The sequence below is a fragment of the Lolium rigidum genome, chromosome 2, assembly GCF_022539505.1.
Source record: "Lolium rigidum isolate FL_2022 chromosome 2, APGP_CSIRO_Lrig_0.1, whole genome shotgun sequence".
Taxonomy (NCBI): domain Eukaryota; kingdom Viridiplantae; phylum Streptophyta; class Magnoliopsida; order Poales; family Poaceae; genus Lolium; species Lolium rigidum.
In genome coordinates, this window is record NC_061509.1 from 71,793,768 (window position 1) to 71,811,266 (window position 17,499).

The 17,499-nt window shown below is 42.3% G+C and overlaps 1 protein-coding gene across 1 annotated transcript; it reads left to right on the forward strand.

The window, feature by feature from the left end:
* Positions 1-9,248: 9,248 nt before the first annotated feature.
* Positions 9,249-17,278, forward strand: LOC124691924 (TBCC domain-containing protein 1-like). The gene is made up of 9 exons (XM_047225212.1): positions 9,249-9,761; positions 11,255-11,395; positions 11,972-12,361; positions 13,109-13,213; positions 14,264-14,404; positions 14,865-15,068; positions 15,170-15,262; positions 15,470-15,581; positions 16,816-17,278. The coding sequence occupies exons 1-9, from the start codon at positions 9,279-9,281 to the stop codon at positions 16,857-16,859; spliced, it is 1,713 nt and encodes a 570-aa protein (XP_047081168.1). The 5' UTR covers positions 9,249-9,278; the 3' UTR covers positions 16,860-17,278.
* The last annotated feature ends 221 nt before the right edge of the window (positions 17,279-17,499 follow it).

Below are 17,499 nucleotides of genomic sequence, written 5' to 3' on the forward strand. Positions count from 1 at the left end.
TTATATTGTTATGAGTTGTAATCGTACTTAAGTAGTATCTTAGGGTGTTCTCATAGGACCCGTGAGAATACCAACTTGTTAAGACAATGTTTGTAATAAAGTATGGAGTGTTATGACCTGCAATGTTTCTGTTGTACCACTCTGAGGGATATGGCAATTTGTGAAGAAGTCCCTTCGCAAAGATCATATCAACGACTTGTATACTACAACATGCAGTGGTATGCTGGGTCACCGCATTGAACCACAAAGCACTTGAAGTTCATGGCCCCATATGCGAAGGTGGAGTCATCACCGTCTTGGCAAGAAGGCTCAATGTCAATGTACGTAATTTACGAGCATTGGAAGGCCCTCGCCGCCTTGGTTTTACAACTCTGAATGCATCTGGTATGGTTAGAAAAGTAGAAGGTAGATATTACTTCAATATACCGGGAGCTGATCACTTGATCGATGCCCCTCTGCCTAATGATCTATTCTCTCTCGAGGAAAGTCGTTTGCATTATGATGGCGCATGTTGAGGCAAATCTACCCCCACAACAAGATGAGCCGGAAGAAGGAGAGGAGGTTGAACAGGAACCTCAAGGACCAGAACAGAAGCAGTAGCCACTCCATGACTTCACCACCTACCAGGACATGTACGCGCTCGAAGGAAGCATTGAGAACCTAAGCAACCTCGCTAACAACCTTCGAGACCACACCATCGAACTCAATTCCTAGTTCACTCATTGGAGCAGCCAATGGAATGATGGGAATTATCCTCCACCACAATGAGCTCACCAAGAGGGCTTGCAAATTAAAGCCTAAGGTTGGGATGTGTTCCTCAAGCATTTTTATTTGTGTTGAATAAAATTGTACTCTAACTCTTTGAGAGAGGTTTGAAACACTTGTGTTGGTTTGTTCCAACACTTAACTTTTATTTTCTTTTCATTTTAGTTCGTTTACATTTTTCATTTGTTTTGTTTTAGTTCCTTACTTTATCGCCATTCTCGTTTATTTTTCCCTCTCTATCCCAATTCATGAAAATACAAAAATATTTTTTTCCTTTTATCCTTGTTCTTGAAAGAGCTGAATTTTCTAATGCCTCTTTGCTTGATATCGTTTATGATAGAGATCTACCAAGTTGAAGGAACACACCATAAGGAAGAGAAACTTGAAGCCACCTACAAGAGGTATGTCTTATGTATCCCACTTTTGAAGTTTGAATTGTTTATGCTAGTCAGTAGACTTGTTAAGATATTGTACTAGTGGGAGTGATTTAAAACAATTGGAGTAGAGCTTTATTTGTATGTTTAGTTAATTGTGAACGTTCTTACTCTAGTTCATTTAGTTAACGAAGCCTTGACTTGGAAATAATATTGCCAAACAAGTACAAAAAGAAGAAGTCTTAAAATTATGACTTGTATGATGACCAATTGTCTTAGGGGTTTAACTTTGAAGATACTTAACTCCATAGATGTTGTGATAGACTTAGCACTCTTGATAGGAGTTGTTTGATGTAATTGAAGTCTAGTGGTAGCTGAGACGCATGCCAAGATGTAAGGTTGTATATAAATATGAGATATTGCTTTACGCGTGTCAACATATGCTTTACTGTCTGATATTGCTTTATGCGTGTCAACATGATTGTTGCGAACACTCTTGGGATACTAGCACCACTGGCCCCATGATTGTCACAATCCTATAAGGTCATTCATGACTTTTACTTGGAAACTGTCAAAGGAATCCGAAAGATATCACTTCTCAAGTCTTGGCATGGACTCGCTACTATTAGATGACTATATTCTTGAAAGGCAATGAATGGATAGTAAGTGTTTTGATAGCCTTGATCGATTGATGTGGGCGTAATTAAGATAATTCATTGTTTATACCTCTTTAGACATGAACGCTCATACATAATTTGATGATAATAAACTTCCAGTGTTTCTTGGCAAACTGAGAGTTAACTACTTAAGCTAGAGTAATTGTTTCCACAACTAGCTATTCATACTTATAATCTTTATTGTGATTGCCTCGAGTTACCAATGCTTGTATTATATTATTGGCACTTCTCTAACTATGCTAAGCTTTGAATGGAAGAAGTGCTGCACTTATAAGGCTACCACTTGTAAGTGACTTTGCTTTCTCGTTATTTTTTTTGGTTTAAACGCCAAGTTCTTTATGGTTCTTTGTTTCTTACTCGAGGACGATCAAGTTTAAGCTTGGAGAAGTTGATGGCTGTGAAATACGCCATATTTTCTCGCGTTTAAACCCTTAGCTAAGTCAAAAAAAATTGACTAAGTTTACCTCTCAACTTGCCACTAATGCCTAATCAATGCAAATATGTGCAATCTCTTCTATTTTTGGATGTTGTGCAGGATATCACGTCATAATGGCAAATGAACCTGCAATTACTGAAGAAAATCGCATTAGGAGCATGGAAAAATTGACTACGCTCGGAAAGGCGGTTCCAGGAGCTTTAACGGGCATCGGTACGGGCAAGCCCCTCCCGTACCACCTGCGGCTGCGTTCCTGAGGTCAAACACTATGAAAGTCGTGAAGGGACCGACGCTGAAAGGAGAGCCATTCGTCGCTAAATAGATCCACCATCCACCAGATCCATCTGCAACACACCGAAGGAGATCCATCTCCATAGTTCATTCATTCCATCTCCCATCTCCTCTATAGCCATATCCATCACCATTGTAATAGAGATCTACTTAAAAATTGGCGACCATTGTAAGAATATTGTGATTTCAATCTAAGTATTTTGCACAATGATTTCTATTTTTGTATTTGATATTGATATTATGTGTGAGTAGTCCTCACAGGCTGTAGGTTGGGGTGAATCCTCGCACCGTTCATGTGCATCTAATCTTATGTTATGTGTAAGGATTGAGTATGAGTTTTGCGATCTTGTATCCTTTTCCAGCTCTTTGCCTCATCTTGATGATCTGCAGGTACCCATATCATTCGAGTAGACCAAGGGAAGAGGTGTGGGATGAGTGGAGAACTCCGTGCTGCCACGGAACCTTAGTGATTGAAAGGGAAAAGTAACGGTACATGTTTAGTGATTCATCCGAGATCATAGCACAATCATCTAGCTTAAGGCTTGGTCTGTACTTAAAAACTGTTGTTGCTTGCGACAGTGAGGACAATGGTTGGACCATTAGGATCTTGTCTCCTTTGGCTTTAGGGGCAAGGGTATTTACAGATGTGCTACTCACGAATCTCTTATCTCTATTTTATTTGTTACACATATGAGCTTCATTTATATATGTATGCATAGCTGCAGGTGAAATCTTAACACTGGCCTATATCCATCATTGAACACAACCCCCTTAAATTAACTAGATAGGTCCGGTAAACTAAAGATAAAGTACACTAGCAAGTATTGTAGATGTTTCCTTCACAACCATTTAGCAGTGCTTCCCAATGTTCGATTAAACATAGGTCTTCTAGGGAAAAAAATTATCATACTACAATCCGTAATCCGGATCGAAGGTATCATGCGCCCCTTCTACTAGGCACGCCACCCATGCCCTTTCGGGCCTAGAGCATCGTTTCCGCCTCCCCTTTGGCGTACCCCCATATATACCTGAAAAACCTAGATATCCAAAAGAATGTAGCTTTTCGCGAAACAGAGCGCCTCCACATCCACAATCTTCGTTTTGGGGGTTAGATTGGTCCTGCTCTCCACGCCGGAGAGGGGGATTTTGAGGTATTTTTCACCATCCTCACCATCAACTTTATCGCCAACAACCATGTGCTCACTCTCCATCGTCATGTGTGAGTAGTTCTCTGTAGGAATGTGAGGTGGATTGGGATTGGATGAGATTGATCATGTAATCATCCATATGTATTGAGATTTGATGTATTTGTCTTGAGGATATTCTTGTATGAGTGTTGGTACACCTTTGCTATGTTTAATGCTTTTTGATTTTGCCCGACTGACATGATTTCAATACCAAACTTCTATTGCCCCATCATATATATGAGTCTAGTATCTATCAGCAAAGTGCATTTCCTATTATTGTATTGAACATGCGAACACTAAAGTGATAGTTAGGGAAAACAATGGGAATATATGATAGTTTGAGGATATTGTGTGTTCATGAAGTGTTAATGCTTTGTCCCAGGCTATTATAAATGATATAACTTAATTGCCTATATAGTTCTATGTTGGTCTGGTGAAATGGGCAAGCAGGACAAAAGATGTTACGCAAATTCTCTTGGTTAGTATGCATAACTATATTAGGATCACATACCTACACATAACTGAATTAGAGATAAATGCTATTTTATTAGGATTACATTATATGATCAATATCATTCATGCAACATCCCGATATCACCTCATGCCTACGTCTTTAGCCACTGAAAGTTACACATCACTACTTCCGGTAAAAACTAAAAATCCACTGCTATTGTTTACTACTTGTTCCATTGCTCTGAATCAACTGCTATAAATCACCAATTGCTTTCTAAGTTTATTGATACACTTGTGTGATTGAGAGCGATGTCTCAATTGCTAAAGTCTTATTGATATTCATGTGCTCCCCTTGAGTCGATCTATAAATTTGAGTAATACTTTTCATTGAAGATTTCAGCGATCCCCTATACTTGTGGGTATCATCCACCCACGCGGGGAGAAAATTAGGGAGGCCCACCTTATTGCTCCGTTCACTGTCTTTCCCACAGAGTCTTCTCCACGAGGGCTCCTCCGTGTTAGAAAAATTATCCAAGCTCCTCCCCTTCCCCACGCCTCCTCTAATGGACGATTTTCTTTCTGTTTGACTACCTCTGGCAGCCAACGCCATGAGCCTCCGGCACTGAGCCATCCCGCCTCGGCACCCTTCTCCATGCTCCAGATCGCCGCTGCTTGAGGAGCCATGCTCCAGCCGCAGCGCCGCCTCGTGGCCAAACATGGCGGTAGTCAGAACAACAGCGAGATCCGCCTCCTTGAGGTCTGGACCGACGCCAACAAGCTCATCCCAAAGCGGTGTTACGATAGGCGACGGTTGTGCTATGACCGACGACGTCGCTGCAACGAACGACAATGACACATTGTTGTAAGAAAAAAAGTGGTGGTGCTGCTGTGAGGAGCATCGCTGGTAACCAGAGCTTTTATACGCGAGTGGAGGCGGGCGGTGCTACCGGTGGAGCGGGACTGCTAGAAGCCGGCCTCAACGTCATCGGCGTTGCTCCAAGTGGGAGTCGCCGGCGTTGCCCAAATCCCCTCTGTACATGAGGGGCCGGAAGGAGGAGCACGATGGCCAATGGGCGTTTTTTTTAGTAAGACCGTCGACACATGTATGACTGTTTGATCGTTGTTGATCTGACGGCACCCGGTTGGGGATCAGAGGTTTTGATCCCTCTGGAGACGCTCAACACTTCCCGCTAACTATAATTTGGCTAATCACAATACCTAAGAGCAAGTACAATAAGGCTTAGTCAGCTGGCTACAAGGATTAAAATAATGTATTTGTGTTTAGTTGGAGGAGAGAGACGAGGATAGAGAATATAAGTGTGCTCTTATGCAAGAGCTAGCTCTAGCACGTGCTCCTAGGCAAGTTGTGTGAATAAAAGGTGGACTATCCATTGATAAAGTAGTACATTCTTATAGCCAACTATTGTATTTGTTGCCTACATATTGACTATAGATAACATGACATCTTGCTTATAGCCAACAGCCGGCTATACTATTAGAATTGCTCTAACTAACTACTCCACTACTAATCGATACGTGTCCAGTTTCTGCAGCACTAAACCTACCTTCCCAAAATAATATTATCTTGTCACCGGTTGCCTCAATTAACGATGTGGACCGTCGTCTGGCTACACAGTAATATAGTGCTCCCTCCGTTGAATAATGTCGGAGAGATCAATTTGACCAGTCGATTAACCAAGTTGCTATCTTCTTCTTGGTCGTACTTGCAAACCGATTGTAAACAAGAGGAAAAACCACGAAGGAGCGGACAAACGGAAGTACGGGGAGGAGATAAACCATCGGTGTTCGAGATTATTGCAAAAGAAGCTTAGATTCTTGCTATCCAAGCCGCCTACAAGACGCGGGAGTAGACCGAGCTTATGTGCGCACAGAACAGGTCTAGGGTGAACCTACGTACAAGTCCGTCCTTGATTTGACCAAGAACCTGTCCAGCGTTTCACTGTCCTCAGCAGCAGACCCCAAAACCTGATTAAGATTATACCAACCATTGATTAATTGCGACTAAAAAGACCAAGAACCTGTCCAGCGTTTCACTGTCCTCAACATTGCCGCAACCGCCGCCTCTCCTGCTCGAGCCGAAGCCCGAGTCCTCGGAGGAGGACCCGGACCTCCGCACCGCGCTGATGATCTCGGCGGCGGAGGAGGAGGCGCAATGGCCGCACCTCTATGCGGCCATTCGCACCTCCGAGATGGAGGAGGCGGCCCGACGGGAGGTCCAGGAGGCGGAGGGCTGGGAGCTCTACGCCCAGGCCCGCCAGGCGCTACGGGAGGAGGAGGAGGCGGCGCGGCGGGAGGAGGCCAGGCGCCGCGCCGACGAGGAGCGCCGCCAGGAGCAGCGGCGGCAGGAGGACAGGCGCCGTGCGGAGCAGCGGCGGCGTGCCTCAGGGAGGAGGCGCTGCTCCGTGTGCCGCCGCAGCCTCGGGTTGCTCCGGACCCCCACTCGGCCTGGGAGGAGGCCCTGTGGTCTCCGTGGCCGGAGTCCCCGGCGCGGTCCAACCACAACAGCGCGTCGCCGCCCGGGGACGTCGTCCACGACGACGACGTCGCCGACGACGCCCACAGGGGCTAGGCGGCGCACCGGCGGCCACCGCGCCGCCGACCAAACCCTAATAGAGGGTTTTTTATATTAGTTTAAATTTATTTGTTAGTTTTATTTGCCCAAAATAGGGCTATGTACAAATTTGCCCAAAATAGGGCATATGTTCAATGAAATTTCGTTTAAATTCGCATTTTGTTTTTGTTTTCGTGGTTCTCCGGTTATGCGATGCGTCCGAGCGTTGGGCGCAGCGCGCGACCCAAACGGACACGCGGACGCGGGGCGCTGTCCGCGTGTCCGGGCGGCGACCCAAATGGCCCAAAACGGACGGTCCAACGCGTACGTTTGGGTCGCGCGGTTGGAGATGCTCTAGAGCATCTCCAACAACAGTAAAAGCACTTTGCAACACCCTCCATCCGTGTTCCGTGCATGAGGCCATATTCTTCTCCGATAGAAACTCTAAATTTTGGAGCCGTAAAACTGGGTAGTTGTTTCTGCGCGCAATTTGTACCGTGCGCTCTTTCCACTGTGGTAATATAGTGCACGAGATAGCACTTTTGCACGCTCCACTTTACAGCACCGGTTGCAGCATCTGTTGGAGCATCAATTTACATCACTCACGTGCTAAACTAGTCGCTTTTTTGGATACATCGCTGGAGCGCCTGTTGGAGAAGCACTTAGTTCCGAGTTCCAGTAGGCACCACATACCCAAACATCTAGGTCCAACGGAACCGGTTTACTTTGGGGCTGAAATTCCGTATTTCTAGACTTCCAAAAATTTTAAATATTTTTTTTGCATGTGGAGGATGCATGTATATACACGTGCGTGCCATTTTCATACCCAAATTTGAAAGTATGTATATATCTTAGACAAAAATAACAAGTTTCAGATGAACAGTCTAAAGGAAACTCCGTCCTTCCAAATTTTTGTAACTTAGTGATTGAGTAACTATATAACTTAGTGATAGAGTAAGTTTAATCGGATTCCGCAGTACCATATTCTAAAAATGCGCGTTAATAATGTACTGATCCATTTTCATTTGCTGGACCATCCTTTCTCATGATCGTTTGCGAGCAGGCATGAAAAGTGCCACCCCCGCCCTCTCCTATTTTTTCTCGATAAAAGGAATATATTGATCTTACCACTTTTAGGAAATTTATTAAGGCCAAAATAACACTTCTAAAAAATAATATGATGTACAAAATTCATCCGCGTGGAAGTAATATCCCCAAGCCCATTATATTTAATTTGATGCATTGGAGTTTTGGATGTTTAGAAAGTAATATAAGTATAATTAATTTCCTGTGATTTTATAAGTAAAGGTTAACATGGTAAAAACTCATTTGGACCAAGACCTCACCCTCAAACCATTTACCCCTATTACGTTGGCCTTGTCATTTTGATCCAACAAACAAGCTTTCCCCTGAAGTTAAAGCGTATTTTCAAAGTACACTTCCACGCTAGAAACCTTGAAGGGGTATCCTCCAATCGCAACCACCAAATTGTTCGGAGGAAGCTGCCAGCCATTCCATTTGCCTCCTAGACCTACTACCTTCAGGCTCTGTAAAAAGGTCCACCATACGCTCCTCGTCTCACCTCGCTTCTCTTCGATGCCATCTTCCTTGACTACGGCGACCCAGTGTCAAGGTTGGTGACCTTAGTAATGTCTCCCATGTCTGCCTCATGCAATGTGTCGTCCACCTTGTCCTTTTTGTTTGTAGCATCATCTATGCCTTTCTCTAACCTAACCTCACGTGTAGTCTCCCGTTTAGCAAGCGCATGGCAGTTAACACGTGTTGAACCAATGCCCCGAACCAATGTCACCTTTCACCAAGTGTACTTTCCCCACATCTACACAAGGCTAAAACTAGGCCAATCCTCTCTTTTGCTGCATGGAAATATTCAGTTAGTTGTTTTTGCATACCTTATTATTGTTATATCTCATTTATGTTAAAAGTATAAGTTACATCTCTTATAGATAATAAAAACACATATAATACGGAAAAGTGACATTATTTAATGGAAGCAACCTACGTACTAGATCCCCAAGGTTGGACAAGGTTATTTTCACATTTGAATGTGTTTACTCTACCTTACAACGCTGACATCTTGGTGAACATGTAGTTTATGACTTCATGGTGGCGCTAAATGTAGTGGTGCTACCGAGATGGTAATAACGGTATAGTGCCGTGTTTAGATTTTGACCTATTTCAATTCTTAGAACATGATGCCGACTCATGAATTGGTGAAACTGAGGGAGACATACGTCTAAAATGACAAAAAAAAGTTCCAAAAAGGAAACTAACATTGCCATAGGATTTATCATGTGGTGTTAATAAGTTCATCCATGATGCTTATTCTTCTTGCCATATCTGAAATTAGGAAATCCAGAAATTTATCCTTTAAAAAAAGTGGGAAAAAAATACCACGTAGGCACCGAACCATTTCACCGTTTCCGCGGTTTGCATCGCACTCTCACAGTCGCGCATCCATCCCAGATCTCCTCCCTTCCCTGTTCCCCCGCTTCTCTCGCGGCGATGGTTGACGAGACCCTCGACCCGCCGCCGGCGACGCCGCCGCCGGCGGTGGCCTCATCGCCGCTACTCCGACCGCGGCGCGTGGCGTTCGAGTACGGCCTCCTGCCCATCCCCAAGCTCATCTTCCCGGAGAGCGCGCTGGCGCAGACCCTCTCCCAGCTAAAGGAGAAGCTCGCGCCAGCCGCCGCCGCGTCAGGCGACGGGCGCGTGGGCGCCGCGGCGCTCGCGGAGGCGCTGCAGATCCCGCCGGAGCAGGCGGCGCTCGCGCTCGGCGTGCTCGCGGCGGTGCTCCCCGCGGAGGACCCCGCGCTAGGCGCCGGCGGGAGCGGAGGCGCGGACCTCCGCGACGTGCTGCTCTTCCTCTACATCCAGTCGTACAAGCGCCTCGTCCCGCGCCCGCACAAGGACTCCCCCGCCGTCGCCGACGTCTGGCCCTCCACCTCCGCGTTCGACGGCTACTTGTCCGCCCTCTCCCCGATCCAGGTTAGGATCAGGACCCGTTGATTCGCAATTTCGCTTCTCGTATATAATAGTCGTGTACTGTATTGGAAATTGCCATCCATTTGAAAACTCCATGTCGTGTACTATATTGATAACGTAACTGGGGCGTTGAATTAATGAAATAGTCGTTCATCGCCTTTCCATGAATGGACTATTTGACTGCGGCAAAGTGTGCTATGCTCGACAAACATGCATTGCCAGCTCCAATAGCGCACATCCTGCCATGGGAAACCAACTATTGAAATTAGAAAATTACTGGTACATGACATGCAAAATTGCTCACCATGTAATCATATCAAACTGACGTGTCATGTCTGTTTAGACGAAGCAGGTGACATGTTTTTCATCAAACATTTCTTTCATTGCCTTCAGTGCTCCAGCAATTGTATCCTTGAACTTTTTACCAGGCTAATAAACTGTCGGCGTATTAATGGGGACTTGGAAGTTGGAACTCCAGGTCCCAGACACTCCTGCGAAGAGACAGTTTACAACAAGAGATACATCTGTAGTGCTATCCATCCAACATCGTTACATTGTGGCCATACTCCTTCCCCCTTTTTAATGTTGGACCATCTTCTAGTCTTCCAATATTGTGATTTTGGTTGACTACCATAGATATCTGAAGCCCATCTTATGATTGCAAAACCTTAATTAGATATTTGGATGACCGATTAGGCTCCAAGCAATCACCATTGGTCTTTAAACGATGAAGTGATGGATACCCTGTCCTCCAAATGCCACATTGTGCTGCCGTTCATCTGCGGTCCTAACAGCCGGAGTGCTTGGCATTTATTGGTTTAATAATAGAAGAACATTGCTCTGAGTACTCAAAATGTAGGACATGTGCTGCAGTTCAAAATTGTGTCGCAGCAGCTGCATTGGCAAGGACACATCCTAGTTTCTGACACTATTTAGTGCCTTGATTCTTGATACCAACTGGATGCATACTCTGAACTGAGCCAATTCTTGACTTGCAAATTCAGTCTCTGTCTCTCTGTCTTATATGGTGGACAGCATCAATGAGTGACTGCTTAAGTTATACTGTGTGGCAGTGTGGGGACTGGAGTTTGCACGTTATCTGTAAAATTAAAACCTGAAATTCCTCACTTCAATCAAGTATATCTTTGACTATCTGGCTATGCGTCGAATGCATTGAGAGTTTCCTGCATAGGGTTTATGCACCTGCATTTTTTTTATAAATCTATTGCTGTTATTTGGGATATCTTATCTATTCCAGTTCCATATTTGATATTTTTGTAGCAACTTTGTCTTTTTTACATGTTTTCTTATTTGATATATGTCTATCTTGAGTTAAGCATGTTCCTTCAGAAAGACTTTCATAGCCCCAGCCCCAGATCAGCAGTACTATATCAGCACTTTTCTAGTTTCTTTCGTTTTGCAAATACAACTAGTTAGCATGTCTATAGTTTTTACATCGTCTTTACTTGCTAACTACTATTTCTGTTGTTTTGCAGCTTGTACGCAGTAATAGCCGTCGCTTTATACCTTCTCAAGCAGATGAAGAAATCCACCAGTTATCTTATCTTCAAAAGCATATGGCTAATATTCTTACTCTATTGGCTGATTCTGTTGAGGGGGAGGGGGATGATTCTCTGGTATGTTACCTTCTGCTAAGTTAGTCAAATTGTTTCTATCCAATATTCTTCACATGGGGATAGTGTGACAGGAACATAATATTTGTTGTACTGACTGTGGAGCTTACTTGCAGTTATATACCTCCAAATAGGTTATAAGGTGTGAGTTGAGCCTGTCAGGCGTTGACTGTAACCAAAGATGAAAACCATCCATTGACAATATTTCTCGAAAAGCTGTATCAAGCGATTTAAACAAAGATCAAGGGTAGAACAACCCACAGACATATGTCTGCAAACAAATTGTATGAAACAAACAAAATAAAAGGTCAATGGTAACACATTGCTGATCCAGTTAAATATATATGACACAAGTGAGGTCTCTTTGTGTGCAACTGATGATAGACTTTTCCTGACATTTGAGGAAATCTTTTTAGGGCATTGTTTCTTCGAATTTCATGAAGTAACTTTGTTTGGACTTCACAGAATCGGCTCGCTAGTTTTCTCATATGCAGGAATCTGGAAACATGAATGATAATATTGCTGTATGCTTCTAGTGTCTGACGATTTGATAGCTGTAGTACGCCAAATTTTGTGCAGGTTCTAACAATGGAGACTTTTGAGCACCTTGGATTTCTAGTGCATTTTTCGGAAGGAACATCCCTAAGCCAGGCAGCCACGTTTTTCGCAAATTCTGATCCAGACATGCCGGCTGCTCCGGTATCTGCGGCTCAGGTCCATGATTGGATTTTGCAGAATATTGCTTCTTCAATAGAGTTTTATACCGAGAAATCTACAGCGAAGGAAGGGAGCCAGCAGATCGCATCTGATCTTGATGTTACCATGGCTGATGCCAATACAAGTCATACAAGGAACAACATGCCTACTGTTGTTAATCCTGCATTCCATAGAAATTCTACATTTGTGGAGGGTTTCTCCAAAACTTCCGTTGTCAAGCATGCATCTGATGTCAAAGGACATTCAGTGAAGGTATGAATCATAGTTATAGTAGTACTAGTACTGAGATACTTTGCTTACTTTCCAAGTAGCCAACTTGGATGTTGAAAGGAACAGAGAGATCTGACACGTTGAATCAAACATGTTTTGCATTGTCTCACCCAAGATACAATGTAGTGTTGATTAAGAAATCATTTGTGTGAAATCTAGTTTGATAAGTTATCATGTGCTTGAATCTAGTCCTCCTAGAGTCAGTGTGCCGTTGTAAGCATAGTCAAGATGTTTTGATCACCGTATTCCCAGTGGAGCATTCTGCTTCTAGAAGGAAAATATAGTACTCTCTCCGTCCCAAAAAGGATGTCGCAATTTGTTTAAATTTGGATGTATCTAGACACGATTTAGTGTATGGATACATCCAAATTTAGACAAATCGCGTCATCTTTTTCGGGATGGAGGGAGTACTATGTATCCACATCTGGATATTTAAAGCGATAAGCTACAAAGTTGCATTACTTGGGTCATGATATATACAAGGTTAATGCAGACGAGAGATGTCTAGGTCACTGATCTGATCTGGGGAGGAGAAATATGAACATCTTTCTGTGCTGGACACTTCGGAACACCTCTTCCTCTCTAAGAAATGTGTTCCGTATTGTTTCAAGGGACTCCCTATGTTCTAATGATGTGACCTCTTGTAGCTTCTTTTTCTGTTCAACGCTGGAACCCCAGTGCGGGAATTTGCTAGTATTGCTTATCATGAAATGCAAACTATATGTGCAGGTTTTGAACTGCCATGATTCTGTTATCTACATATTAGCACCGGTGAAGTATGCTACCGTGTACGGATGTTCTGATACTACTGTTGTTCTTGGGGCTGTTGGTAAGGTATGCATGTGATTTGGTTATTCCTCATACCCTCAGTTATGTGGATCCAATTTTCTTTGATGCAGTTTTGCTCCATACATAGAAGTTAGTGTTTGTTGGGCAGCGAGTTAATTATGTAGACTAGTGTGAGCGTTGCATGCAGTCTGGTAGTGGACTGAGGAATCTTTATGAACATGCTTGTTCTAACAATAAGCAATAAGTCACCTATTGCCAGCTTTTATTATATAATATAGGTACTCTCTCTGTCCTGAATTAAATGTCACAGATTTGTCTAGATTCGCATGTATCTATACAATAAAACACGTCTAGATACATGCGTATCTAGAAAAATCTGCGACAAGTAATTCGGGACAAGAGGGAGTATTATATTCGATATGTTCAGATGCAACAAGGAAGTGTGGCTGCCTATGACCTATGTTTGTATTTTCGATCACTCATGGACAGCGGTCACCTGGATTCTACTTTTGTAGTCTTGCGGAAAATTGATTCGCTCGTAGTGGAAGTAGGAATACAAACTGAGGCAACTCTAGTGCTGAGAGATGGTGAGAATAGTGGCAATAGAGAGTGGAATCTGGTTCGTATTGTTGGGTTCCATGCATTGACCTGATATTGTAATGCAGTCTGCATTGCTGGAAAATCTTACGATACCCTCTGTCCCGTAATATAATACTTCCTCTGTTCACTAACGTAAGATCTTTTAGATATTTCAAGGTAGACTAGATACGGACCGAAATGAGTGAACCTACACGCTAAAACACGCCTAGATACATGCATTTATGAAAAAAGCTAAAAGGTCTTACATTTGTGAATGGAGGGAGTATTTTATTACAACCAATATAGGAGTATATTAGTTGTAACAATGTCTTATGTTATGGGACAGAGGTAGTAGATAAAAAGTAATTTGAGTATATATCAGTGAAGAGTAAAATGAGAAACCCTCTGATTGAAGAACTACACCTCTTTTGTTGGTCATTCAAATTTTTGCTATTTAATCCTCTATTCTAGTAATAAGTAATTGCATTTCATAAACATAGTGTTTTGTGTTGTCAGGTTGTAAAGGTGGAGCATTGTGAAAGAGTCCATATTATCGCAGCTGCTAAACGAATCTGTATTGCCAACTGTCGTGAGTGCATCTTCTACTTGGGAGTAAATCACCAGCCTCTCATTGTGGGGGACAACCATAAATTACATGTGAGGTTTTGTTATTCTTTTTGTTGTGAGCAATTAGTTGTTACTTGAACTAGAAGGTCTATATTGGCTGCACTGATTGACTGCTGCCTAGAAATTAAGCAGAATATGATGGATGGTTGTAAAATTTTGAGAATACATTTGCATGGCTAGCCATTATGTGTATTTTCTATGAATGAATCTTACTTCATTAATGTGGTACATATTGTGTATGTCACTACACCTAGAACTAATATCAGTAACTTTATTTGCAAGTAAAAATCTGATGTTACTAATAGTTAACCTGAATATTAATCGCCTAATAGACACGACCATTCATGTCCACCAAATACTATGGATACATCATTGTATGCAGGTTACAGTTGGGAAAAGTGTGATGGTCAATTTTGAACTTATTGACGTGATAGTAGTAATAATAATGTGTAAAAGTTCAATATTGTGAGATCCTTTCCTGTATCAACAGATTGCTCCATTCAATACGTACTATCCAAGATTGGGTGAGCACATGACACAAGTTGGTGTAGATCCCTCTACCAATAAATGGGACCAACCTTTTGTACTGGGGGTCGTTGATCCACATGATTCATTGTCCCATCCCGCTGGGGTTTCTGATGTTCAAGCTGAATCTGCTACCTGTGTAGATCCTGATTTATTCACGAACTTTTTGGTATGTCAAGTATATTGTAATCTAAACTCAGGCCTTGTTTGGCTTTTCACAATATTTTTCTCTTGTATAATTTTTTTAAACATGGCTATTTCCTTCTGCAGATCCCTAATTTGTTTGACGATGCAGTACAAGACCCTACAGAATGCAATCCTTTTCCATTGCCTGAAATTTATCAGGCATCACAAAGCAAGAAGGTACATTAAATTTGATAGAGCTAGGTTTACCTAAAAATATCTTTTAATTACAATTTACTTGCTAAAGCTATCTAGTGTGACTTACACTGCCTTGTCATCTTGTTGATTTGGTGATGTTGTTTGGGTACATATTGTTCAGTTTTCTATATTTTACTGTTTAGTATTCCTAAAAGTTACACATCACTAAACATGCTATATCATCTTCAGCAAGCTGTTCTAGAAGATACTCAAAAAACTATTCGGGAGCTGCAACTTGATGAAAATAGGAAAAAGGAATTATCAAGTGCCCTTCATGCACAATTCAAAGATTGGCTATATGGTAAAACTTCATCTTTGCTTTAATTAGTGCATGAATGTACATATCATTTCCCCCTTTTATATGACGATAGATACACTTGTTGCTTTATCTCCGGCAGTTTCATTCTTGTAGTTTGAAACAAAACGATGAGATATGAATTTCAGTTTCAACGCTGGATTGGATTCAGGTTACAGTGTAAATACCACCAGTTGGATTTTTTTATCTCCCCTTCTATAGAGATAGGCCAGAACAACTTCGACTGAAGATAGGATACAATCCAATCTTATTTTACTAATTGGAACACAATTCAATTTTGTCTCCACTGATTTCATTAATGCACAAGGAGTGCAACTGGAAGAAAATTTATTGCTTGTGGCTGCTTTCCTTGTCCTCTAGTAATTTGCCCACACACAGTCATGTGCGCTGGTCTAAGTTTACATATTATCTGCTTTTGTTGCTTTGGTGCTCCTAGCAGGATTCTAACCTGGAAGATGTCAGAACTTTTGTGAAATATATCTGGATAGTTCTTAGCTTCCAAATAGGGTCCAGTGAGCATTGATAACTAGTTATAATTAACCAAGACTAGTCTCTAGCAGCTAGCCACTTTTAGGTCCTCTTTGATTCACATGATTCCAAAAGCGCAGGAGTAGGTAAAGCATGATTGAAATGTCATGCCTTCTTGGATCCTATAGTGTTTTGATTGCACCATAGGACTTCCAAAAAGAGGCACGAGTCAATGGTATTTTCTGCCTTGAAATAGAGTGCAAAATGCACTGTAAGAGAAGTTCCTATGCAAACCTAAATCAAGCCACCAACGTTAGAAGAATTCAAATCTCCCAAAATTCCTATGAAAATCCTTTTAACAGCCAAAAGTTTAGAATTGAAGTTCTTTTTATGTTAGCAGGGAAGATTTCTGCCATTGCTATCTCCATCCAGGTTAACCAATTAATGCAAGTTACTCCACTAGTTTTATGTAGTGCATTTTTCATCAATCCTCAGTGGAGTATTGTACTGTACTCCCTCTGTTCCGCATTATAAGATGTTTTAGATATTTCAATGTGGACTACATACGGACCGAAATGAGTGAACAGCCACATTGAAATGCATCTAGATACACACAATTCAGAAAAAGCTAGAACATCTTATAATTCGGAACAGAGGATGTGGCACTCAATGGAGTATTGCTGATCGTAAGACTCATTATGTTCTATCTTTTGCACTGAGTAATGGCAACAATGCCTGTTCATGTCTCCAGCTACAGGCAACATCCGCCAGCTCTACTGTCTGCAGGGCGACTAACCAGAGCTGCTTTCGGCAACAGAAGTGTTCATCTGCAAGACCTTTCATCCTCTGCTAACCACCTGGCGTGACTCCAGAAATATTCGGCGGCCACTCGTCGAAGTTGACTTTACTCCCAGAGAACCGAAAGAAAAATGTAAAAGAAGAACATGTGTTGTTGCCTCATTTTTTCTTTTCTTTCTGCAAAGTAAACTGATCGGTTTACCCCAAAATTCGCTGCTTTGCTGTTAGGTAGGTCGTTAGGATGTTCTCGGTTTCTCGGTGGTTTGCACAGCTTTTTTGGGTCCTCCAGAAGTTCCACGAAAATGTAGCAGAGACTGTTAACCAGTCAAAGCAAATAAGCATTTGAATCTCATCCTATTATTCATAATACTTACTCGTATAATATAATAACATTATTAATACTCCGTATTTGATCCTGAGCCTTGAGCCCTCTATACTGTTGATGTTAAGTACTCCTGTCGAATTAGTAGCAATGAAATTTCAATTAGATGAGGAATATCATACATCTGTGGACCAATCTTAGTTTTTCAAAGATTATATTGGAGGCAAGTTCCTGCAGGAGCTCTGTCACGCGAGGGGACAACTTCCACAGATCTGTTTTTTTTTTTTTTTGGGAAATTGCCTCCACATTTGGATC

Coding starts and splice junctions, on each gene's coding strand:
- LOC124691924 (XM_047225212.1), top strand. CDS start 9,279: ATGGTTGACGAGACCCTCGACCCGCCGCCGGCGACGCCGCCGCCGGCG. Junction 13,214..14,263: donor TTCTTGGGGCTGTTGGTAAG/GTATGCATGTGA, acceptor TTGTGTTGTCAG/GTTGTAAAGGTGGAGCATTG. Junction 15,069..15,169: donor ATTTATTCACGAACTTTTTG/GTATGTCAAGTA, acceptor TTCCTTCTGCAG/ATCCCTAATTTGTTTGACGA.